This window comes from Cervus elaphus, chromosome 2 (assembly GCF_910594005.1).
Source record: "Cervus elaphus chromosome 2, mCerEla1.1, whole genome shotgun sequence".
NCBI classification, from domain to species: Eukaryota; Metazoa; Chordata; class Mammalia; order Artiodactyla; family Cervidae; genus Cervus; species Cervus elaphus.
This window is the reverse complement of record NC_057816.1, coordinates 21477620-21504653: the sequence shown is the minus strand read 5'-3', so window position 1 is coordinate 21504653 and position 27034 is coordinate 21477620. Positions and strand designations below refer to the sequence as shown.

The 27034-nt window shown below is 42.6% G+C and overlaps 1 protein-coding gene across 5 annotated transcripts in view; it reads right to left on the bottom strand.

Annotated features, from left to right (window-relative positions):
• Positions 1 to 26723, bottom strand: part of FEZ1 (fasciculation and elongation protein zeta 1) — a 42369-nt gene extending 15646 nt beyond the window's left edge. Inside the window, exons 1-5 of one of the 5 annotated variants that reach the window (XM_043873856.1) lie at positions 25753 to 26156; positions 25257 to 25303; positions 20415 to 20770; positions 12366 to 12465; positions 940 to 1026 (exon numbers count right to left, since the gene is read on the bottom strand). In XM_043873856.1, the coding sequence (XP_043729791.1) occupies positions 940 to 1026; positions 12366 to 12465; positions 20415 to 20725 (498 nt within the window). In that variant the 5' untranslated portion in view covers positions 20726 to 20770; positions 25257 to 25303; positions 25753 to 26156. Of the gene's footprint in view, positions 1 to 939; positions 1027 to 12365; positions 12466 to 20414; positions 20771 to 25256; positions 25453 to 25752; positions 26157 to 26390 lie in introns of those variants that run through there. The other 4 variants (XM_043873831.1, XM_043873865.1, XM_043873847.1 and 1 more) reach the window with 4 other exon arrangements.
• Between the last annotated feature and the right edge of the window lie 311 nt (positions 26724 to 27034).

Sequence of the window (27034 nt, the reverse complement as noted above, 5' to 3'; positions counted from 1 at the left end):
ATACTTAAGCCATTCATGGGATAAAAGCAAATGACATGACCCTACTTTGGAATTTTATGGCTGAGTTCCTCTTTCCCTCGAAGTCGTTATCATTGAACTTGGATCACTGAACTGTATTTCCTCCCGAAATTCACAAGAATAAATGCCAGCACCTCTTCTTTTCAATCCAGTTCCCTTTAATCTCTTGATCCTTATCTGTTTATATCCTACCCTTTACCACAGATGTGAAAGAGTTCCTTTTACTAAAAAGCACTTTCTGGCACCAAAGGCTCCCGGTAGAGCTTTTTCAGAATCGCTCTGTGAAAATGCTTGAAAGGTGCCTGCTCAAAGCAAGTGCCCATAAATAGTTGTTGACTGAAAGGTTGAATGAGGAATCTAGAGATCCAGGGGTATTCTCCCTAAGTAACAAATTATTAAAACCAAAATGTAAGTAAGTCAATAAAATGTGAAGCACTATACTTTTTTTTTTTTAACCAAATGAGTGTATCTAAGACTCTTTTGGGAAGGTTCAACATTTTCAATGTTTTATGAAATATGAGAAAATATCCATCACTTGAAAGCCTCATCTGTCATTTCTATTCTCGTGAGAACAAGGATTTGGGACCCTTGTTTAAGTGTCTTGACACCAAGTACAATGAGTTGCAATAAAAAGGCTTAGCAGGAAATGAAGGCAGTAAACACTGGGCCCCTCTCTGGCTGTTACCAAACACGGACCCCACCCGACGCACATGTCAGGGGTTACATTCCCATTTACTGCAGGTGGGTAAACTGAGTCTTAAAGAGACATGCAATCCCTTATCAAACACACCCTCAGTCACAACACAACCACCACAAGACCATACATTTCTCTGTCACCTTAAAGGGATGTGGCAAGTGCGTACTCAAACTTTTTCTCTATCAAAAGAACTGAAAGTCCCAAGAACCAAGACATATTCATACCTGATCTGCTGTGAGTAAAGGCTCCTCATTGATTCCAGAATCGTGTTCACTCTTCTCATTGAACTCTTCCTCTTCTTTCTCATGGATCTGAAAGGGGTAAGAGAGGGGATGGAATTCTGATTGACCATCAGCAGAACTAGGATTCTCTCCAGTCTCTAGAATAGATAGCACTGACAGAGGCCACCCTGGCCACCCACTGTGTAAGGAGAGAATCTGAGAGGTGTGCAGAGTTTCATTCAATTCCAAGAATACCCTATCCGTACAGCATACATCACTGGGTCCAACATGGTCAGAAAAAGACAGTAAGGCATGTGTGGCCAGCACCATTCTCACCCAAGGGGAGAAGCATAGTTGTTTAACCCATAGACAGGTCACCTTCAGATAAACAAGGAACATTCTCAAGGTGAATAATAATGGCAACCAACTCCTGCAGCAAAGGCACATTTGTTTATATAAGGAGTTTCAACGGGGACTCTGTTTCCAGATTTTACTTTAGATGGCGCTTTAGTGGTAAAGAGCTTGCCTGCCAATGCAGGAGACATGGGTTTAATCCCTGGGTCGGGAAGATTCTCTGGAGGAGGGCATGGCAATTCACTCCAGTATTCTTGCCTGGAGAATCCCATGGACAGAGGAGCCTGGTAGGCTACAGTCCATAGCGTCACACAGAGTCAGGTACAACTGAAGCCACTTAGCATGCAGATATTATAAAGAGTGAGTTGTTTCGGCCCAAATAGTCATGCTTTTAAAATCTGACAAAAAGTCATCGTGTTATTGGAATCTAGGCACGGTGTCACAGCTAATGAAGGATGTGTCAGAGCTCCACAGGACATGCCATGGAGCAACCTGACCACACACACCAAAGAACAAACTGCAACAGCAAATACTGAAATATTTGCACTGTCCCCAAAATTCCATCCCGAGCAAGACTGAAAGTCGACAACCATCGAGGTTCTAGATGTTGAAGCCCAGCAACGTATTCACAACGTTTTTGACTTTACTACCCGTGTTCCAAGAGGCCACAGCCTGGTACTGATGGTCAAATCCTGCACAAAATAAGCGCAAAGCTGGGAAAGATTGCTGGCCAGAGGAGAAGGGGGGAGACAGAGGATGAGATGATTGGATCACACCACCAGCTCGATGGACATTAGTTTGAGCAAACTCCAGGAGATAGTGAAGGACAGGGAAGCCTGGAATGCGGCAGTCCGTGGAGTCGCAAAGAGTAGGACCCAACTGAGCGACTGAACAACAAGCCACTAAACAAACTAACAAGCTGTCTGCATCCAGGAGTCTCATTTGAAAGTCATCTCCAGCCTGGCAAGAAGCACCTCCAGGAAATCTTTCTGCAGACACCTCTCATCCAGGAATCAATTTCACATGCACCCCGACAGCTGGTACACTGGTCTGTCTGACTACTGGGGATTACATGTTTCCTGTTCTAATTAGCACCCCCAGGAAACACCCCGGTTCCAGTCCAAGCAGTCATGTCAGAGGGAATCCATCCTCAGAAGCATCTCCCCATTTCCTTAAACTCTACCTTGGCAGGCACCCCCAACAACAACGTATCACCTTCTATCTACATTTGCTTAAAACCAGGACTATGTCATAAAAAAACCAAAAACAAAAAACTCAAACACATCTCAAAGGCCATCTGCTCTCAACCTGGGTAAGGGGTAGGACAGCGAGGTAATGGGATTATTTGAGGGGCTTTTGTGCCAGATGGTGACATCTATTTCTGCTGTTGAACCCATATGCTGCTCTCTCTGCCAAGTCCACCACCTGTGGTACATGCCTGCTTCCCACAGCTCCCAGCTGTGCAGAAGGAAACTCCTGTGGCCATGGCTTCTTCACAACTACTCTCTCATGGTAGAACTTTCTTTAGGGCTAGGAAGTCCTGTGGTAGGCGCTAGGGTCCTGCTCAGAAAGTTTTATTTTCTTGTTTGGATTATTTTTTATAATAATATATAAGCATCTGACAGCCAGTGTCAGCCTCTAAGCAGAATTTTTGTCATAGTAAGTCTGTTTTTTAAATGGAATATTTACATTTCCTGAGATATGGCCAATTTTAGCGAGTTTACCTCACTGACTGTTAACACTGTATCTTTCAACTACCCCAGCCCCCTACCCAAGGTCCTCCCCCCGGGCTCCGGGTGAAGGCGGGGAGGGAGTTTTTAGGCATTGACCCTTCTTGCCATTCAGACATTATGGAAGCAAGGAAGCTGGGCAGCAGCATGGATGACTCCAAATTAGAGCCTTCTTCCTTCTCTCTGATGCACAGCATACTAGTCGGATTTGTCAGGCATGGGCAAAACAAGATTTGAAATGAATTGTAAGCTTGTGAGGGCTTCCTTGATGACTCAGATAGTAAAAGAATCCAACTGCAATGCAGGAAACCCAGGTTGGATCCCTGGGTCGGGAAGATCTCCTGGAGGAGAGAATAGCAACCCCCTCTAGTATTCTTGCCTGGATAATCCCATGGACAGAGGAGCCTACTGGGCCACAGTCCACGGGGTCACAGAGAGTCAGACACATGTGAAACCTACTGTGAGTTCCTGGCAACATGGGAGCTATACCTAGCTCATACCTCCTCAGATCCCATGAAATTTTTGCAGCTTGTTTTATGTCCCTGGATATGTTCCAGTGTCTCCTAGTTTACACTCTATGTGAACTTGAATAGAATTTGTATCCTTATTGTGTGAAAATTGAATAGATCTTACTTATATTGAATTGGTTCACAGTGCTTTTCAGGTCTACTGTACTCTTCTCTTATATTCATTCTATTAATTTTTGAGAGTTTGATATTGAAATTCCAATTTAAAATCTTAATTTATTTGTTCAAAAAAATAATTTAAGATATGGTGGGACTATATGTAACCCTGTTCTATATTTTTCAATTTTCCTGTAAACTTTCATATTATACTTTCATATGATATGATATGATAATATGAAAGTGTTATCATATTTTCATAATTTAAAAAATATTTTAAAATTAATAAAAGAGGTATAGTGAGGTATAACTAAAAATCCAATGGTAGAAATAAAATGGAAGACCAGAGAGTATTCGATTAACCCAAAAGAAGGCAGAGAAGGTGAAACAGAGGAATAACAACAATAAAAGAAAAACCCAGGTAGAACAAATTGAAATGCAAAATGGTATTAATGGTAACTATTAATGTTAAAAGTTAATGAATTAAACACTATGCAAATGAACTAAAACAATAAACTAAAAAGCACAGATCATCATGGTCAGACTAAATATAAACGAGCCAACTACATATAATCTATAAAAGATATATTTTTAAAGACATAGATAGGTGAAAAGTAAAAGGATTGAAAACCATTTACCTAACAGCAAAAGAAAGCTTTTGTGGTTAAATTCGTATCAGACAAAGTAGATTTCAAAACAAGGAGTATTACCAGAGATGAAGGGTATTTCAGGGCTTCCCTAGTGGCTCAGGGGTAAAGAATCTACCTGCCAACGCAGGAGACACAGGAAGGTTTGATCCTTGGTCCAGGAGGATCCCACACACTGCAGAGCAATTGACCGTACGCCACAACTATTGATCCTGTGCTCTAGAGCCCACGCTCCATAACAAGAGAAGCCACTGCAGTGAGAAGCCCACGCACCACCTACAGAGAATAGCCCTGCTCTCTACAACTGAAGAAAAGCCTGCACAGCAATGAAGACCCGCACAGCCAAAAATAGATAAATAAATAAAATTAAAAGGTATATCATAATGATAAAAGGGTCACTCAGGAAGACATAACAATAATAAAAGTGTGTAACTAATAACAGATCTTCAAAATATGTAAAACAAAAACTAACAGAACTAAAGAAACAGACAAATCCATGATTTAATATTAATAATTGGAGATTTTAACACTTCTTTCTTGATAACTGATAAGACAAAGAGACAAAAAAATCAGGATATAGGAGAATCCAACAATACTATAAACCACCTTAGTCTAGTTGACCTGTACAAAACATCACAACCATCGATTGCAAAATAAGCATTCTTCTCAACGGCACATAGTACATTCACCAAGATACAACATACACTTGGTCATAAATCAGTCTCAATATATTTTAAAAGATTTATTTGTACAGATTTTGTTCTCTGACTAAATTAAATTAGAAATCAATGACAAAATGATATCTGTAAACATTTTTCTAAATAACCCACGGGCCCAAGAAGAAAGCACAAGAGAAAAATGGAAAATATTCTGAACTGAATGATAATGAAAACATCCCATATTAAAATTGTGGATCCAGTTGAGGCAATGCTTAAAACTTTCCTGTTTTAAGATGCTGTGTTATGACTACGGTCTGAATGTTTGTGTCCTCCCAACACGTATGTTGAAATCCTAGCCCCCAGTGTGATGGCATGAGGAAGTAGGGCCTTGGGGCGGTGCTGGGGAGGGTGGGAGCCTCATGAGTGGGTCTGTATTCCTATAAAAGAGGCTCCCAGAGCTCCCTTGCACCATGTATCCTGTGGGGAAACAGCCAGAAGTTGGCAGTCTTCAAGCTGGAAGAGGCCCTTTAACAGAACCAACCATTCTGGCACCCTGATTGTGGATATCCAGCCTCCCTAACTGTAAGAAGTAAATTTTTGTTGTTTATAAGCCACCCAGCCTGTGGTACTTTGTTATAGCAGCCCAAATGGAACAAGATCATTTTCTCTAAGTTTGAAATATGATCTAAGCTCCCACTTTTGTTGTTGCTTTTAATCAGTAAGTCATGTCTGACTCTTTGTGACCCCAAGGACTGTAGCCCACCAGGCTCCTCTGTCCATGGAATTTCCCAGGCAAGAACACTGGAGTGGGTTGCCATTTCCTTCTCAGGGTATTTTTCTGACTTAGGAATCAAACCAAGTCTCTTGCATTGGCAGGCAGATCCTTTACTGCTGAGCCACCAAGAAAGCCACAAGCGCTCATCTTAGAAGCTTAAAGAAATGAACGGTGAAGTAAAACCCTAGTTTAAGTACAAAGAAGGGTACAGTAAAGTTAAGGGAAGAAATAAACTAACCAGAAAATGAAAAAAACAAACGAAGAAAAAAAAACAGAAGTGCTTCTCTGGAAAAATTAATAAAAATGATAAACCCATAAATAAACTATGCAGTGGGGGTGAGGGGAAGGGACAGAAGGAGAGAAAAAACACAAATCAACAATATCAGTAATAAAAAAGGGACCATCACTCTAGCTCTTATTAACATTGAAAGAATAAGAGAATATCAGAAACAAGTTTGTGGTCAGTACATTCAATGACTTAGATTAAATGAATAAATTCCTTGAAAAACACAATTTACCAAAATTAAAGAAAATCAGCAAGAAACGGAAAATCTGAATAGCCTTCTATCTGTTGAAGAAATTAAAGCAGTAATCAAAAACTTTCACAGAGAAGGATGGTTTCACTGGTGTAGTCAATCAAACATTTAAGGAAGAAATAATACCAGCATAACAGAAACGTTTTCAGAAAATAGAAGAAAAAATTCTAACTCATTTTATGACAAATACAAGAGAAGAAAACCAAAAGAGTCCTATGAACATAGATGCAAAAATCCTTAATAAAATGTTAACAAGGGACTTCTCTGGTGGCACAGTGGATAGAGTCTGCCGGTCAGTGCAGGCGACATAGATTTGATCCCTGGTCCAGGAGAATCCCACATACCACGGAGTAACTAAGCCCACACTACTGAGCCTGAGTGCCTACAGCCTTTGCTCCACAACACGAGAAGCCACTGCAGTAAGAAGCCTGCACGCTACAACAAAGAGTAGCCCCTGCTCTCCACAACTAGAGAAAACCCACGCACACAGCAACGAAGACCCAGTGCAGCAATTCATCACATTAACATAAAAAATTGATCTACACACATACATTGTTCAATAGATTTAATTAACATAATCACAGCTGAACTTCTGGCAAGTTTGTTTGTACAAATTTATCAGGTGATTCCAAAATTTATATGAAAATGCAAAGGACCTAAAATAGCCAAAGCAACTTTGAAAAAAAAGAACAAAGTGGAAAGACATATGCTTTCTATCAAGACATTACCATAAAGCTACAGTAACAAAGACAGTAAAGTATTGGCATTCAGATAGATGCCTAATGGAGAATTCAGAAATAGGTCCGCACATCTAGGTCAACTGATTTTCAACAAAGATGCCAAGACAATTAAATGTGAAAAAGATAATATTTCCAGTGAATTGTATTGAAACAACTAGATAGCCATACCCATGCACAAAAAAATGAACCCTGACCTAGCCTAACACCATATACAGACACTAACTTGAAATGGATCATAAATCATATAAAAGCTAAAACTACACAACTTCTAGGAGATAAGAAAAAATCTTAGTGATGCTGGGCTTGGCAATTTCTTAAATACTACATGAGAAGCACAAGCTGTTTTTTAAAACTGAATAAATTGGATTTTGTCTCATTTAAAAGAACATTTTCTCTTCAACGGATGTGAAGAAAGTTTTAGCTTTCTTAGATATGAAAAATAAATCCATAGACAAGAAAAAAATATTCACAAAACATACAGCAAAGGACCTATATCTAGAATGAATGTGTTAAATTAATTAAACAAAGAGACCATTAGGCTAAGGTGATTTTAGTGCTTCAGGAGGTTCCTAAACGAAGTAAAACCAAAACCTCTAATGCCTCAAGGTTAAGAAGCAAACCAAAGGACTCACTCACAAACAGCCAATCAGATTTTCCCAAATAATACAACCACTCAAGCTAGAGCCAGTCACCTTATTTCCTTCCTTTGCTTCCACCTCTTCTCTGTAATGGCAACCCACTCCAGTACTATTACCTGGAAAATCCCATGGACAGGGGAGCCTGGTAGGCTACAGTCCATGGGGTCACAAAGAGTTGGACACGACTGAGCGCCTTCACTCACTTCTCTGTAAAAGTCCTTCCTCTAACTAATGTGGGCGGAGCACTCTTAACCACTTTGGGTTTGGCACTGCCAGATTTTAACAGATTTTTGCTCAAATAAACTGTCAAAAATTTAATATGCTTCATTTTATCTTTTAACATGAGGAACTCTAACATCGCCATAATAACACAAACAACCCACCAAGAAAACGGGCAAAAGATTTAAACGGGCACTTCACCAAAGAGGATACACATGAAAAGACGCTCAACATCATATATTATCAGGGAAATGCAAATTAAAATCAAAATAAGATGCTGCTATATACCCACTCAAATGACTAAAATCAAAAAGGCTGTGCATGCCAAGGGTTGGTGGGGTAATTTGAGTTCCAAACTGAAATATAGTTTGGCAGTTCCTTAAAAAGTGAAACACACTTACAATATGACCCAGCCATTTCACTCATAGGTTTTTATCCAAGAAAAACAGAGACATATGTCCACAAAAACACTTACACTAGAATGTTCATAATAGCTTTATTTGCAATATTCAAATGTTGGAAATAACCCAAATGTCCATTAACAGGTGAATGAATAAGAAAATTATGGCATATCCATATAATGGAATACTACTCAGCAATAGAAAGGAATGAATGTAGATACATGCAATAAAATGAATGAATATCTAGATAATTATACTGAATTTTAAATAAAGACAAAAAGAGTACATGCTTCACGATTCTATTTATACAAAATTCTAAAAAGTGCAAACTAATCTACAGTGACAGAATCAGGTTGCCTGAAGATAGGGGGTGAAAGGAAGAGTGATGGACATGTAGACATGCTTGCTATCTGGCTTAATATCTTGTGGCGATGGTCTCACAGACATAAACATAAGTCAAAACCTAGCAAACTGCACAGTTTAACATGTGCCTTTCATTGCATGCCAATTATCCTTCAGTAAAGCTGTGAGTTTAATTTCAAGAGTGCAAGGTTGATTTAACATTTGGAAATCAATTCATGTAATTCATCACATTGACATAATAAAGGAGAAAACCATATAATCATCTCAACAGAGGCAGAAAACAGAAATAATTTGTCTTCAGAGAAATAACAAGAAAGCATCCCACAATTTAAAGTCATGAGCTTCCAGGTTGAAAGGGCCCACGGAGTATAAAGCAGAACGGATGAAAAAATACAGCTCACTCTAAGGCACATTACTGTAAAAGAAATGAGAAAGGAAAAAGAGAATATCCTCAAAGCTTCTAAAAAGAACCAAAAGAGAGTCACATATAAAAGACAAAGAATCAGAATGGATTTGGGGTTTCTCAACAGTAACTGAAAGCTGAAAGATAAGAGAATGGTACTATGCAATTCTGAGTAAATATGCCTTTGCAACCTAAAATAACTCTTATCAAGTCAAATTCTCAGTCACGTGTATGACAGGAAAATAAAAACACTCTCATCTATTCTAACAAATACATTCCTTCTACCCTTTCTTAAGACTATACTGATTTTTTTTTTCACCAGAACGAGAATACACCCAGAAAGATAAAAATATGGCAGTCAGGAGAGGAGAGACAGGCAAGAAGAATTCCCAAGACAAGAGTTGTGCACTAGACCTACAACACAACCATTAGTTTATAGAAGATAGAGGGTACTAGTTTTGATTTTTTTTTAATTGAATTAAAAGACTGATTTAAAAATATATATATGAGATTTAGAGTTCACTCGGAATTTGGAGTTGAACTAATGATAGATGTACAGGAAACTAAGCATATGAAAACCAAGGCAATTTTTCACTCCGAGTTAAGAGAGGAAGTATTTTTTTTTTTAAAGAAACTCCATGATTCAGCAACAAAGAGTATTTACTCAGTTATACTCGTATGTATATATTCTCCTCCTCTGCCTCGCTCAGTCCTGGCCGACTCTTTCTGACCCCATGGACTGTAGCCCACCAGGCTCCTCTGTCCATGGGATTCTCCAGGCAAGAATACTGGAGTGGGTAGCCATTCTCTTTTCCAGGGGATCTTCCCGACCCAGGGATCAAGCCCAGCACTCTGGCATTGGACACAGATTCTTTACCATCTGAACCACCAGGAAACCCAGTATGTATACATAAGGTTGATTTAACGACAAATTGGTGACAAGAGGGAAGGCCAAATGGGAGTATTTGAGGTGATGCAAAAGAATTAAATCTTCTCTTCCATAATAGATAACAAACAAAATTGCTTTTTTAAATAATCAAAGAAACAGCAATGTAAAAGTGTTATTTAGGAAACTGTATATACCTGCCAAAAAATAACTAAAAACAGTAGATGTGGCTGCCTCTGTGGAAAAGGGAAAGGTAAGTCAGGGGCTGCTGTATGTATTTTTTGTTAAGTCTCCTACTATTTTAAAAGTATGATTTGACTTTTAAAAATTACGTACATGTGTCATTTTGATTTTATAAAAGCAAAAACGACTCTCTTTGCAGTCATAATCTTGCAGCTTCTATTTCATTAAATTGGTTATAGTCACAAGGACAAGCATGAACAGGTTTGAAAGCAAATACAACTGATCCTTGGCAATGAACTAAGTAGAAGTAGAGATAAGAGGACTTGCTAGAGAAAGGCCGACCAGCCATAGGGACACTGCATGCCAAGGGTGTTTGGTCACCATGTTTTACAGAAGGAATACAGAACATTGGTAACATAGCAAGTCATTTAAACTGAGATCAGTGAAAAGAGCTTCTACTGCAATGAATACAGATAATAAAGGAGGCTGAAATAAAACAGCTTTAATCCATCCATTATTGCTACCCCATCCTTTTCCGTGGGTTAGATGGAGAAAATTCTATGAGGAGATCAAGATCATCTTTCTCAGGGTCATTCAGTTTCCCCTGAAATATTAACCCTCTTGAGGGAAATCTGCAAGTGAGGATAAATTAGAGTCCTTTCGAAGGGGAGGCTATCTTATATATTTTTTTGGCTTAACCCACAAAATGAGTTAGAAAGATGACAAAGGAGATAATAAAGCAGAATCTGCCTTTTGCACCACGACAGGCCTGATTTCATTTCAGTAATGAAATGAAATTATTACTGCTTATCTTCTCCTTTGCATTTTGGGTGAGGACTCAACACTATCCATATAAGCACTGAAAGAGAAAAAAAAGCACTCAGGAGTTCAAAACAGGACCCGAGACATCCTACATCCATGCTAAGTAGGGTTGTAGCAAATCTCTGAGATTCAAAGACTCTTTTGCCCAGTCAATGAAGCCTCAAGGTTCTGAGTATTTTGAATAGCTAATGATTAGAAGAGTTAGAAGGGCTATATAGAGCCACCTTTCAACAAATCAACTGATTGCTGATCCCTCTGCTGTGCTATTTTGGGCAATGGTCTACAGACATATCGCCTGGTAAGGTAAATCTGGTTCTTGCCCTTCCCTGGACTCAATCCTGGAGCACCTAGAAAGATCAGATCCACCTCCCTCCCTCGTTTGCTGAGCCCACAGAATCGTGACAGCACTTCTTGATAGGGAATTGTCAGATCTGCTTTGCCACTAAAACTAGAAAACTAAGCAGGGTAGAATGAGGCTTTGAGCAAGAACAGATCCATTATATGATTTAATAATACTTTTCTACATGTATATTCAACTAGGAGGGGCATTTTGGAGCTCCTGTAACCTATGCAAATCAACTCAAAACAAGTATTCTCTTTACTGCTTTTTTCAGAAGCCTGTAGGCTACTTTCTTCCTTGGTGTCAGTAACCACAGACTATGACTCAGGTCCAGTCATACGCATGCCTGGTTGGTTGAGTTTCATAAAGAATTCCTCCTAGAGGGTGGGAGAGAGGCCCAAGAGGGAAGGGATATATATACATATAGTTGATTCATTCTGCTATACAGCAGAAATGAACACAATATTGTAAAGTGATTATATGCCAACAAAAAATAAATGAAAAAAAAAAAAAAGAATTGCTCTCTATTACATGATGACCTCTTTATTATCTGGGCCCCAACTGTGGCCATTAGCCAGGCTCTGAGCTTGTTACAAGTCTGTCAATACTCCTTTTTTAACTTTTTCTTTTATATAGGAGCACAGCCAATTAACAATGTTATGACAATTTCAGATGGACAGCAAAGGAATTCAGCCATGCATGCTGTCAACACTGTTTCTTGATGGGACTGAACTGTTCATTTTAGATGGGAAACCCTGGTTTGTTTGTTTTTTAACCATCATTGTTTGAACACAAAAGAAGCCTGTGATACTCACCCTCCTGTCTTACTTCAGATCACCTAATTCTGCACATTGTAGGACACAGATGAGCAACAGAAGTGACCTGCATTTACACTATTTTACAATCATTCCATTCACCTCATATGCCCTGGATGTCCTCCTTCATCTTACTTTTCACTTCCTCCACAGTCCCTGCCTTCCCAGCAATGATGCTGAGCTTCGTTACATAATGGGGAAGACCGCTGAGTTACTGGATGCTTTAAAAAAATTTTTTTTTAAACTGGAATCCACAGCTCCTCAAGCCCTGTTAAGTGAGGGGCCCCAGAGGTACCTCAGTGTCAGAGTTGTTGCCATTTACAGCCTCCATGTTTGGGTCCCTCCAGTCTTCTGAGAGTGAAGGGATGTAATTGTCTGTCAGAGCATCCCAAACCCTGTAAACAAAGAGAAGCTCTCATTAGCGCACATCTGTGGCCTGGCCCCGCCTGGAGGAAGGAAGAGCTAGGCCGGGGGAGGAGAGAGGCTTCTGTGTGTGCCAGGCTGAGATCATCTGCCTTCCAGCATGTAGGAGTGAAGCAGCTTAAAAACTGAATTTCAGGCACTACCAGGAGAGAAGGAGCCAAGAGAATGGACCCTAGCCAGGAACTTCAGGGCCAAAAAAAAAAAAAAAAAAGGAGGAATTTCTCACCATTGAGATACTAATGGTAGCATCTACAATTAAAACACCGCTGACAATAAAGAAACTACTCCAGAACTAAATCTGCCCCTCAACCAAATGACTCCTGTCCTATGAATCTAAGAAATGCCCATGTTTCCTTTCCTATGGGCAGAGAAGAAGGAGAGGAAGAGGGAAGAAGAGAGAGACAGACTGATCTGGGCAGATTTTCTGGCTGAATCTCATTAAGAACAGGGTCATTGTCTGGCTTATAGATACAGCTGACCCTTGAACAACACGAGTTTAAACTGTGAGCATCCACTTGCGTGGATGTTTTTCCAAGGAATATTGTAGTACCAATATTTTCATTTCACAGATCTTTATATTAACTAAAAGTATGGGGGAAAGTTTGTGTTAGTTTAGAGATCACAATTTGTGGAATCAAAAGAACTAGGGTTTGAGTCCTGATTCTCTTCAAACTGTTTCAGCTTCCTGCCCTTTGTTTTTCAATTTATCAATCCCTTTGTTTTCGAGGCAGACATAGCAGAAAAATCCACTTCGTAAGGGGTGAGCACCCCTAATCCCCCATGTTGTTCACAGGTTAACTGTATTTCAGTTTCAGATGCCTACAATCCAAACAGTCAGGAATTAACTCCTTGACACCTAATGGAGGTAAGGGGATGATGCCAATGTTATTAAGTTTCTTATTACCCAAAATGTTCCAGGGACCCCAGGGTGGCACAACCCTGACCTCTAGGAATGCAGAGTCTAAGTGTGCCCTGTCTCCATCGTAGAGACTCTAAGGAGAATATATGAAAGGAATCAATAAAGACACCAATGTCTACACAATCAGCTTTTAGTGGGGGGAGATGGGGTCCCCTTTATTATACTTTTTTTTAAAATTTCTGATAGGTACATTATAAAAAAGGGTATTCTACAATTCTTTTTGTTTAACTCACTATTTCAGAAAGGTTTTCTTGGGGAAAAAAAGTGGGAAGGGGATTGGGGGAAATCCTGAAGTCACAAACTTTCACACAAAGGAAAATAAATAATTCAGTTAACAGCAAGAGTTAATCTAAATCAGTAAACCAAGCTCCTAAAACAATGCTATCCATGCAAGTCAGCAGCACTTGAGTTAACATGAAGTAATGAAATAATGAGGGCTCGATGCAATCTCCTTCAGATGCCTGTGCACATCAAACAGGACTGATACCTGTGAAACACACAAGAAGGGATGTTTTATTTAGATATACTAATATAAGGAAATAGCCATTTACAAATAAGCAAACGTGTACACATATGAATCAAATCCAAAACGTGACAAAGTATGGTTAAGATGCTGAAAAGATAAGTGTACATTTTATATATATAGCAAGTATATAGATATATATACAAGTAGATATGTGTGTGTGTGTATATATATACATATGTCAAAGCACAGGCACTAGATATCAGATACATAAAATGAGGGAGGGGAGTGTTCTTAACATATGTGAAATCTGGAATGATATAATATACAAGTATATAAACAGGGAGATTTTCCTAGTTTTGTATGCACCAAATGCATACGATTTGGTGATGAAACAAAAGCAATCAAGAGAACATGATTTAATGGCACTGCTCTGGCTCTCCACTGATCCATTTTTTTCCCTACAATTATAAGGAAGCACTTGCACAGAGCTCATCAAGTGTTCATTAGACATTCATTCAGCAGGATTGAGAGTCTACATCTTAAACATGGGTGATAGTCCAGCCTCCATCAAGCACTATTAGAGCATCATTAATCCAGCCTAATTCTAAATCCAAGTCTTGTTAGCATTCTAACACCAAGGAGCAAACACGATTTGCTGTCTCCAAGACAAAAGTCCCAGCACCACACCCACCAGGAAGATCAACGGACAAATCCTCCGTGCATCACGGCATTACACTCAGCCTCGGGAATGAACGGCATGCATGCAGGCACTGACCTTGAAGTCTGACCCTGCAGCAAGTGCCTGGAAAACTGATTCAGCAAAGCCCAAAACAGGCAGGAGCCTTCTCCGCCTCTCCTAGGTAGGATGGAAGCTGGGACCTTGAACAGGGGACTACACACTCTCCAATGACCTTGAAACTGTTTACATCTTTAAAGCGACACATGAAAATGCTCTAAAATCATTTAGGGCAGCAACTTTTCTCACCTGAGCCTTCACTGACAGACCCTGAATTTCACCTTCTAGTTCTAGATTTTTAGTGACAATTCCCTAAACCTTTATCTCCTTGGGATTTCAAGCCATCCTTGTTCTCTTTCAAGTTTTCTCCTTCCTTTTTCACAGACATATTTTTTATCTTTTGAGGTTCATAAGCAATCTTTAATAGAATGGCTCATCTCTTTGTCATCATTTGCACCCCTTCCCATATTCATTCAGTGCCCGTTTACCAATAATAACCATAGCAGCCAACCTTACTGAGCAATTACTAAACACAAGCCAGGCACTATCCTAAACTCTCTATGTGGGTCAATTTACTCATTCCTCACAGCAACACTGTAAAGCAGATGCGGAGGGAAAAAAACTCTGAAACACAGAGAAGTTAATTAACTAATCTAAATTCACCCAGTAATAACAGGGGTAGGATATGAACCCAGGCAATACAGTTATACAGCCTATATTCCTAACCCACTCGACTATTCCAATTCTTTATAAACTGTATGATTCTCGTGAGCATCAGAACACACGCCAAGTTAAAAATCACAACCGAGAACAGCAGGGCAGCAGCAGCCTCTGTGTGAAAGGTCTATAACTACATTATTCTGGACATGGTGCTTTCATCAATCTATGAGAGCAGAAATGGCAAGGTCAGCAGGCGTACACGCCTGCTTTCTGTTTAGATCTCCAGCCCAGGGAAGGGTAAATGGAAGGCAAAGGCAGGCTCACTGGCAGGCACGCAGTCCCGGGAACTGGGAGGGGAGGCCTGGGAGGGGAAAACACAAAGCTTTCTGGAGGGAGAGAATGGGTTAGACTTTCGTCCCCAGAGAGGTTGTCCCTCCTATCCTAAGCAGGATCCTTGGGAAGAGATGTATTCCCTTCAGAAGTACCCTGGGTGGACTGTAAAATTCCACTTCCTGAGAAGCATCCTCCTATTTACTCTTATCTTTGGGAAAGGAGACTTTGAAAGCTATCCACTATTATCTTTCATCAAAAAACTGAAGGTTAAACAAGTTCCCTCAGTTCTTGTTATTATGCTGTCATGACACCTGAAATCCAGTTTGTTCCCTTGTGTATGCTCGGCTGCTTCAGTCGTGTCCAACTCTTTGCAACCCGTGGACTGCAGCCCATCAGGCTCCCGTGTCTCTGGAATTCTCCAGACAAGAATACGGCAGTGGATTGCCATTTCCTACTACAGGGGATCTTCCTGACCCAGGGATTGAACTCGACTCTCTTATGTCTCCTGAATTGGCAGGCAGGTTCTTTACCACTAGTGCCAACTTTCCTCCATCCCTATAATAATAGAAATGCCTTTTCAAGTGCATAGTTTATACCTTGGGCTTATATGGTTGTAGGAGACTTGGGTTCGATCTCTGGGTAGGGAAGATTCCCTGGAGAAGGAAATGGTAATCTGCTCCAGTAGTCTTGCCTGGGAAATCCCATGGACAGAGAAGCCTGGAGGGCTACAGTCCATGGGGTGGCAAAGAGTAGGACACGACTTAATGACTGAGTACACACATATACCTGTAGAAATGACAAACTGTCTCTTACCGTGGAGGGCTAGGGATTTGGAAAAAGATGCTGGCAGAGGATGAGCAAACTGAACAGAATTCACTGGACAAGTGAAAGTGACAGTGAAGGTCACTCAGTCGTGTCCAACTCTTTGCGACCCCATGCACTATACAGTCCATGGAATTCTCCAGGCCAGAATACTGGAGTGGGTAGCCTTTTCTGACTTCAGGGGATCTTCCCAACCCAGGGATCGAACCCAGGTCTCCCACACTGCAGGTGGATTCTTTACCAGCTGAGCCACAAGGGAAGTTGGACAAGACGTGTACACTAAAATCTGGGTCTGCAACTGGCAACATAGTCATCAAGGCTACATCAATCCTGCTACACACACACACACAGCTATATACATACTCCTGACACTATGGTAGACAGGGCAAAGTGCTCATTAGAACTCCAATTTGGTAACATCTCTTAGGCTGGCTACTGCCCTCATCCGGTGTTTCATTGGTTTCAAGTCAGGCCAATATCCCGAAGAAGGCAATGGCACCCCACTCCAGTGTTCTTGCCTGGAAAATCCCATGGACGGAAGAGCCTGGTAGGCTGCAGTCCATGGGGTCGCTAGGAGTTGGACACAGCTGAGCGACTTCACTTTCATTTTTCACTTTCATGCATTGGAGAAGGAAATGGCAACCCACTCCAGTGTTCTTGCCTGGAGAATCCCAGGGACGGGGGAGCCTGGTGGGCTGCTGTCTATGGGGTCGCACAGAGACGGATACAACTGAAGCGACTTAGCAGCAGCAGCAGCAGCAGCAGGCCAATATCCACACTTAGATGTGTGTTAATATGAGTATACTTTTGCTGTTAACGCTTAGGAATTACGAATTATTAACACACCAATGACTTTCAGCAACTTTTTAGATTCTTTTAAATGCTTCAATAGAATCCACACTATGTCTGCCTTCCATATGGGGAAACTGAACCTCTGAGAAGAGAATTAACTTTCCTAAAAACCACAGCTATCTGTCGACTTTCCCTACCTGATTATTTAAGATTTACTTGTCTTCAGCTTAAAGCATGGCTGACTACAATCTGTTTATTTATCATGGGAACTTGATTTTTAACATGACCTTTAACCCAGTAATTCTGTCGGAGGAACAGGAAACTCAGTGTTCTCATATATTTGGCCTCTCTGTCACCAGGGTCCTTGTAAGAGGACAGATAGGAAAACCCAGAAAGGTAGGAAATAGGGTGAAGGCTGACCATTCCCACTCAGTAGGCCTCCAGGTTGGACCTCTTATGACAAGGAAAGGGTGAGTCTACATATGCAGAGAAGAGATTCTGGAATATTTTCTAAATTTAAAAAACTGAAAATATATTTTCATACATATCGACTCTCTTTTAATGACTTCCATGCCCTGACAAGGCAGAGATACGTTGATATCTCAGCCAATTCTCTTTGAGCCAAATAGTTATAAATGAAAACTTCGGGATTTCCCTGCCCATCTAGTGGTTAAGACCCTGTGCATCTAATGCAGGGGGTGCAGTTTTGATTCTTAGTCAAGGAAATAAAATCCCACCTGCCACATGGCAGGGCCAAGAACAAGAAAAGAAAAAAAATCAAAACTTCAAAGGGAATCACTCCCCTTGCTTTCTGATTTGTGCTATCCTTCAGGAGACTACTTTGGCCAAGAATTTCATTGTTTTTGTTTGAAGCTTCCATTATGTAGTTCTAACCCATCCAAAACACTTGCAATTCATTGGTGGATGAAACCTCTAACTACCAAATCCTAGCAAGTTTATCAGAACAAGAGAGCTGGGCTCAGGAGACTATTAACCAGGTTGGATATTAAACTACCTTTTTCTTTTACCCCATCATAATATTACAATTGAAGTAGCTGGATGGGTGTCTATAAAACAAAGTGTGTAATTTGATTCAAATTTTTAAGCAGTAAAGCTTTAGATGTGTATGAAACACAGTGAATGCCCAGAAAGCACAGCATTACGATTTCTCTCCCCAGATTCTTCCCACCACACTATCCCCACATCATATTTTACCTCTAAAGAATTATTCAGCTTTCAGTCATTTAGCTGAGCAGTCAATGAGGCAGGCAGGATAAGACCAATAATCCCATGTGATGGTAATTAACATTGAGTGGCCTCGGCTAATGTGCTAGAAAAGGGTAAGAACCTGGTTGTTGAACCTCTGTCCTTAATGAGGCAGAGGGTGGTTTAGACAAGGAGACATGATCTGTTGGAAGCAAAAGGAATTTTCAGAGCACAGCCTGGGTGAGGTGAGAAATGAGGTTCTTAGCCATTCCTTAGCCCCGCCTCATCAAAACTGAGCTCCAAAGGTTCCAAAGATGAGCACCCTCACAGTCAACTAGAGTCAAGCGATGAGACCAAGGTCATACAGTGAGTTAGTGAGAGTGTAGAAATGACGATTCATAGTGTTTCTAGTCCATTGCGTGCTGCAGTGAACTATGGTCAAAGAAGCTCTGCATTATAATAAAACCCCAGAACCCTTCTTCTTTGATCTCGAGGAGTTGAGCAAATTGTAACAGGCTCAGAATCTAAAAAATCAGTTTGAAACTTAAAATTGAATTGAAACACATAGCCCACAGTCACAGTATTGGTCACCAGAGTGAAATGTCCTCTGTGATTGTACCTTCAGGCTAACATTAATTAAAAAGAAAAGGAGGAAATGCATTACATGTACCTATGAGGCTAGCTATTATTGCTCATCCAGGTCATTCAATATTCATTCAAAAAACATGATTTCATCACTTACTACATACCATGCACTGTGTCAGATACTGGAGACAGAATAACAAGTAAGACAGACAGCCCTAAGATTCACAGAGATACAGTCTCAGTAGTTTTCAAATAAGCAACTATCTGCCAAATATAATCAGGTTCAATCTTGTAGTGCAGAGATTCCCAGTCTTTTTGGCACCAGGGACCAATTTTGTACAAGACAATTTTTCCACAGACCGAGAGTAGGAAAGATGGTTTGGGGATGACAAACACATTTCATTTACTGTGTACTTTATTTCTAATCTAATGCCACCGCTGATCTGACAAGAGGTACCAGTCCACAGCCTGTAGGCTGGGGACCCATGCTGTAGATGGGGTCTTCTTCCCCCACTTACTTACGAGCAACTTTTCCCACCCAAGTACTTAAAGAGAAACCAAAAGTGTAGTTGCTCCAAACTTCCACTACCAACTACTCGACATTTCCTGTGTGATCCCTAAAGAACAGTTGGTGCATATTTTAACCCTATGGGGAATTTATGCCTGTTTTTACTAAATACCCCAAACACCTTCTTTAATTCATACAACAAACACCCTCTTCTCTCTCTAGTCCCTCCTTGAACAGCACTTTTCTCAAATCTCTGTTCCTGACTTCTGTTAAGACCCTGGAAGGTGACTATTAAGTGACACAGAGAATAGTCAAAAGCCACTTCACCTGCTTATCATCTTTATTTTGTCCAGGGTAATTCCCCAATCTCTTGGTTCAATGTTCATGCTTTCTTATTTGGACCTGTCTTAACTTTTGCAGATAATCTTTCCAGTCCTGAGGGGGTGTAAACAACTTGGAGATTTTCACAGTTCTGGTGTTTTGTAAAGCAAATTGTTTCAACAACATAGTTCCCCTTAGTTCATTTTTTTTCTTGCCCTTATCTCTAATATCTAGAAGGATTATTATGATATATAGACAGACCCCCAAATTTCCCATGCTCCTAAATTTTGATTTTGTATCTAGGGAAATCTCTTTCCTAAAAATACTTTATTCCTTTGTGGTTTCAACTTAAGAAAACTCTGAAAAAAAAAAAAAAAAAGAAAAGAAAACTCTACAGGTGACTTTAAAGGGATATAATGGAACAAGGTTAGCAGTTACCAGGGAGCGGTCTCGGTGATACAAAAATATAAGTAATACGACATAAACCCAAGGACAGAAACTCGCTCTATGTCAAGGAGCCCCAGACCCCAGGGCTCTAATCTGAGACAACAGAAAACAACTGAGACTCCTTACTCCTCATCCTGCAGGGTCTCCTCCTCCTCTTGAATCTGGAACTGGTTCTTCACCGGAGCTAGGTTCTCGGTCTTGGCGTTGTAGTTCCGAAAGCAGACATTGAGCTTCTCATCAAATTCATTCACCAGGTCCTCCATGGACTTGAAGCTGATGATTTCAGAAGAAAAATTCTCCAGCTCAGACAGGGAGGGGTCCTCGAGATGGTGGGGAGACGAGCCGTAGAAACACCGGGGCTTCTCCTCGGGGTCTTCCGAGCAGCAGGGCCGAAGGTCCTCAAATTCTTCATCCAAACTCACCAGTGGGGCCTCCATCCTTGTACAGCAATCAGAAAACTGCAGTGTTCAGGATTCGTATATCTGGAAGAAATAGACACGGTAATGTGAGTTTGGACTGGGCTTTTATGCCAGCTCTGTTGAGGAGCCACAATCACTTATTACATAATTGCTCATTACTCTCAGCCCCTAAAAACAAACATCCTGCTTTACTGGCTCCATTGTCTGTGCTTCCTCACTATTATACCCTTAAGGAGTTCGAATGTCATTATCAGTGTGAATAATGCTGACTTAATAAGCATGCATTTTGGAGACACACCTGCTTCCCATTCCCTGCCCCCCAAGAACAAAGCCTAATCTTAACAAAGGTTAGGGATGCAGCCCCCCTAGACCATACTGCCTAGGTGTGCATCTGCTCCACTCCTTAGCTCCTGCCCAGCTGTGATTGTAGCAATAGTTTAACTTCTCTGTGCTCCTCTTTTATTCTCCTTAAGACAGAAATAACAGCAGGACCTACCTCAAAGGGCTGTCCTAAAGGTTAAAGGAGTAAATACAGGTAAGTGCCTAGAACAGTGCCTGGGAGATAATAAATGTTGATGTTGTTCCATTTATGTTCTTTGTATTATGATGGTAATGATTAACAAAAGTCTACATCTCAAAACTGGGAGCTTTGTGGGACTTCCCTGCTGGTCCAGCGGCTAAGACTAGATCCCACAAGCCGAAACTAAGAGTCTGCGTGCTGCAACTAAAGACCCTGCATGCTGCAACTAAGACCCGACACAGCCAAATAAACAATTTTTAAAAATTTTAATAAATATTGAAAAGGAACTTCCCTGGTGGCCCAGTAGTTGGGACCCCACACTTTCAACGCAGGGGGGATGGGTTTGATTCCTGCTCAGGGAACTAAGATCCCACATGTGGTACAGCAGAGCCAAAACAAATAACCTGGAAGTTTTCCATGACTTATTCGGTGGCAAAATCTGCCATGACCTAAACTCATTTGGCAACTAAACCTGATCTACATACTTATAGAGCTGTTTATGGTTTTAATGTATCCCATTTAGTGTGTTTTGCTGCAGAAATTTTATTTTTATTTTTTTAATTATAGAGATGGCTGCCCCAGCCCCCAGGGGATGATATGCAGAATATGCACTCTATTACTACATTCCAAAACCTGAGATCATCTAAATTCTGAAACACGCCTGGCCCCAAGGGTTTTGGACAGGGTTCATGGACCTGGGTATTACTACTCTCATCAATAAATGGTGGACTAATAGAGCACTAATACAGACTTTCATACAAGCACCTGAGTTTTTTCCAGACACACAGCTTATGTCTGGAACTAGAAGAGTGGATTAGTGACCTGTAAGAGACAGACCAACTACCCGTGTCCTCCAAAGCCAGACTCCACAGCCACCTGGGGCCCTGCACCCCAGAAAGCTGTACATTCAGGCCTCCTTTCATTTCCCAATAGCTCCGGGCCTTCAGCTGTGATTTATCCATCTGTATGTATATAACCAAGCCCTTCCCCAATTTTAATTGAAATTCCTCGAGGACACGGACATCCTCTGGATACCCTCCACGGTTTCTAGCACACACGGCCTGCGGCGAGGCAATCAATCAATGTGTGCTCACTGACAAATGATCTTCCGTCCCCCTCACATAGTTTTCATTTTCCACTGCAGGCAGCCAGCACAAGCTTATTGTCTATTATGCCCTTCTCTACCTACTCCGTTTCCTTCCCTGGAACACAGCAAGGCAACCAACTTCTATCTCTTATCTGTGTGATGACTGATCCAGTCAGATGCTTAAATTGGAACCACTACCCAAGGAGAAGCAAACAGAGCAAAAACCATCCTCCACCCCTACCTTTAAAACTAAAATCTACATAAGCAAGGCGGATGGCATGCCAGGTAAGGACTTAGACAGTTCTTCCTGGGATTTTACTGAGATTGAGTCAGTTACCACCACATCTCATCAAAACCCATTCTGAGTATTTATAGTTTGCAAAGGCAACGTAATAAGACCTCAAAATACAAAAAGATACAGAAGCAGCATGACAGCTTAGAAAGAACACAGGGTCAAGAGTCAACAGACCTGTCAATGCCTGACTGAGTGAGAAGTACTGTGGGTCTTGACTTCCTCAACTGTTAAAAAGAAAGTGTTAAAAAAAATGTTGGTATAGAGCTAATACTTTTGAAAGTCACTTTTAATAACATATTAACATAATTAATAATTTAACTGTATATTTTAATAATATAGTTTAATCTAATATATCTAAAATATTACCATTTCAATATCTAATCCAAATGTTTAAATATTAATGAGACATTTGACACTCTTTTTTCATACTGTCTTCAAAATATAGTGTATATTTTACACTCACATTATGTCTCCATTTGGACCAGTCAAATTTCAAGTGTCCAACAGCCATGTATGGCTAGTGGCTACCACATTGGACACCCCAACTATTAAGCAATACACAACTAATTGCCGGTTAGAGGCGCCTCACCTATGGTCAACAGACTCCTGAGGGATTTTTGAATACACCATATTTCATTTTGTGCATTTAAAAGCATATTTCAGGGAATTCTCTGGTGGTCCAGTGGTTAAGACTGTGAGTTTCCACTACTGGGGGCACAGGTTTGATCCCTGGTTGGGGCACTAAGATTCCACATGCTGCTCAATGTGGCCAAAAAAAAAGAAGGAGATAAAATCATATTCAGAGAAAGATCCCGAAGGACTCCTCTACATTGCTAAAGTGGCTCATCACACAAAAAAGATTAGGAATCCCTGAGTGCCAAAAGAGTGAGTTTAGAAAAGATCACTCAGTGTGACAGAAATTAAGGAAAGGTTTACAGATGAGAAATTTGTGTTGAGAGAGGAAGGACTCTGATGATTAAGCACCTGGACCCCAGGTTCCCATCCTGGTCCTATCACTTCCCAACTTTGAGACTCTGGGCAAATTATAAACCTCTTTGACTTTATTTCCTCATCTATAAAACAAGGTTTAAAATAGTACTTATATTGGAGGTTGCTTTGTGTAGTAAATGAGACAATCCTTGAAGTGTTAAGCACAATGTATGGAATACATGAAGTGTCCCAAGATGTCAATAATATTAGGAAAGCAAAGATAGTTACATGAAAATGTGAGGTGACAGTGCTTCAAGTAAAAGAAAAACTATCCTTGCCAAAATATTTCCTGTGTGATGCTTCAGAATGCTTATCAAAAGAGAGAACTATCGCTGAATGAATGTTATCATGCTTTTTACTAAGGCACTCCTGCTATTTTCAATTCATGTGGTCAAAGCCTCTCAGATCACTGGTTCCATTTCAGCAAGACATGAAAGCTACCTAGCTGGTATTCCAAATATTCACACTTCCTTTAAATCTGTACTCTTTCTGGAGGGGAGAAGGGAGCTGGCATGAGAAGGCATACCAAGGAGTATGTTGATTGCAAACAACAGAATCTATCCCATCAACCAGTAACAAGAGGGCAGCCCAATCGGAATCTAAGACTATGACTGAGTTTTGAGTGACGGCAACAAGGAAGACTATACTGAAAACATCTGTCCTCAGCACAGGCTCTAGAGAAAATGGATTCACCTAGAAGATTATAAAAGAAGAAACGGATATCACCACTCACTCCGGAGTTCAGAAACATGATCACTGGAAAACTCACAATATAGCCTGATTTCTTTTCATCAACTCACTTGCTCCCCAAGCGCCGAGAATTGCATGGTCAAGCTGCATGATTGACCAGCTGCGGATGAAGCTAAAACTGGAAGCTCTTGACACCAAAACTGAGCCCAGATTTTATAGAAAGAGCCCAGGCTGTGGCAGAGGAGATGAGAGGCAAGCATCTGGCCCACCTCAGCTTCAAGGAGGGCTCCCTGAATTGGGGCTGGCTGTCCTTCTCAAATGGTGCCCCTTCTCTCCTCCTTTCCCTTTTCTCTGTTAGTGGGGGGCCTCTGCCCCCAAATGAGATGTCCTACTCTTGTATCTTGGCAAGCTCACGCCCGTTTTCAACCACAGCTCATTTCAGAAGCTTCCTTCCCTTAAAGCTGGGGTGAATTCAATTGAGAGTTTATCCTCCTCTGTACTTCCAAAATCAACTTGAGGAAAAATAAAAATGAAGAATAGCGGAAAAAAAGGAATCATAGGAGGGTGGTCTTGTCTTTTTCTCTTTATCATAGAACGAGAGTGCAGGACTACAGTTTGCTTATGTCCTATTCCGTTTATTTTGGCTCCCAAGAGACGGTGTAATTTGGAGAAGAAAGGACCGCACTGAGCATAACGGAGACCCAGTAGGAAACACAGAAGCTTCTCGCGTGCAGCACAATGATACACGGTCGCGGCAGCTCAGGCTGCGGGTACCGGTTTCCCAGTGCCTGCTCTGCCGAGCTGAGTAGCAAAGAATTCACCATGCCTCCCCCTGCCGGGCCTCTGCATCTCCACACAGGCCCCACTCCATCCCCCTTTCTTCCCACTACTTGCCCCAGAGATCAAATGATTCTACATGCCCACCGCCCTCCAAACCATCCCCAAAGCTGACCGTCCACTGACCCACCTTCGGTTTCCCACTGCTCCTCAGCAAAACCCAGTGCCAAGCCGCACCTTTGGACGGAGAGTATTTCACCGCATAGAAGTCAGCAACCTCTTTGTAGTTCTGCTTCCCCCCCTTCTCCCTCCTGCTGCTCCATCCACCCTCATCCCACATCCCCTCCCCCAGGCTGCCGGGGTAGAGAAAGGCCCCTCCAAGCAGCACAAAGCCTGCGCTCCGAGGAAGCCGGGCTCACCCCGCGCAGGCCGCACGCATACTCCACGGCCACGGCCCTTTCGGCCCAACCAGACCCGGACGCGGGGGACGGGGGGGTGGGGGGTGGGGGGTGGGAGGCGGTTCAGGAGGTGGTGTCGCGGGGAGGAGGGAAGGGACGGGCAAGACAGGAGAAGAGAGGGCGGTGACAGGCCCCCGGGGGGCTCTGTCGGATGCTCCCCCAGCCCCCAGAGGCCCTGGGCCCACAGGAGCGCACCCCCACTAGCATCACACTCGTCCTTTCCCCGACCTGTTCGTGGTAAAACAATCGCTCCGCCGGCGTCTGCGGCAGCTGCCAGTGGTTCTGACACTGCAGGAATGCACGGTCCTGGGGAAAGGCTCGGCATCCCAGGGAGGGGCGCGGGCGGGCTGAGGGCCAGGTTCTTAGAGGCAGAGAAGATGCTGGGGCGTGTAAGGGAGCTGGACCAGATGACGGTCCTGGGAGGAGGTACCAACCCTCTGCTCCAGCACCACCAGGCAGCGTCCCCTGCCTCCCCCAGCCCCTAAACCAGGCAGCCTCCCGCCACACACACACACATACACACACACACACCACACACCACACACACACACACACACACACACACGCCTGGCTGGTGGGCCGCGGCTCTGAGGATGCTCAAAGTGCGGGTCTTCCCGAATTCCCCGGCCCCCGGGCACGGCAGCCCACCCTACTCTCCCGCGAAGGGCTGGGCAGGAGGGCGACGGCCCTCGGACTCTCCCTTTCCGATTCCAGGATGGGACAGGATGGGGTGCGGAGAGTCGGTGCCCCCAGCCCTGCCCACCGGAGCATCCCAAGTCGCGCGGGGCCTCCTTCACCAACCCGGTCCACCCCCCACCCACGGTAGTGGGTCGGTCCGGACTAAAGGTCGCCCCCCGCGACGGCACCTGTGCGGGTCCTGGCAGAGGGAGGCGGATCGCGGGGCTCAGCTGGACACCCCCATCCAAGGGCCGCGGCGAGCGGCCGGAGCGCAGCGGCAGCGGCAGCGGCAGCGGCAGCGGCGAGCCAGCGAGCGCTCCCCCCGCAGCTCCGCGGGCGCCCGGCTCTCGGCTCCCCTCCTCCACTCCGCCCCCTCCGCCCCCTCCCTGCGCTCGTGCCCAGGCTCCGGGGAGGGGGGGCGAGGGTGGCGCGCGCCGGGCACCCGCACAGCGGGCACGCGCAGGACCCGGACGTCATCTTCTCGTTAACATTCCTTGCTTTCCTTGGTCCATGTGGCTTGCCTTCATGAATATTTATGACTACTATTTCTCTTTCCTCCCCCCTACCCTTTAGCGCTGGCCTTTCTGCTTCGCTCATGAATATTCAGAAGCTCAAGATGCGTACTTGCAGTAACTCCCAGTGTGGGTTTCTCACCGGGAGGGCCGGGCACTGTAGCTTCATCATGAAAGCGTAGGCGGGTGGCCGAATGGATGGGCGGGGTGCGCAGGCGGATGCCCGCAGACACACTCAAAGACCTCCCTGGACTTTCTGGACTCCCCGTTTTATTCTGCTGGGGACTGGCATGAGCAAGCTGAGGCATGCCTACAACCCA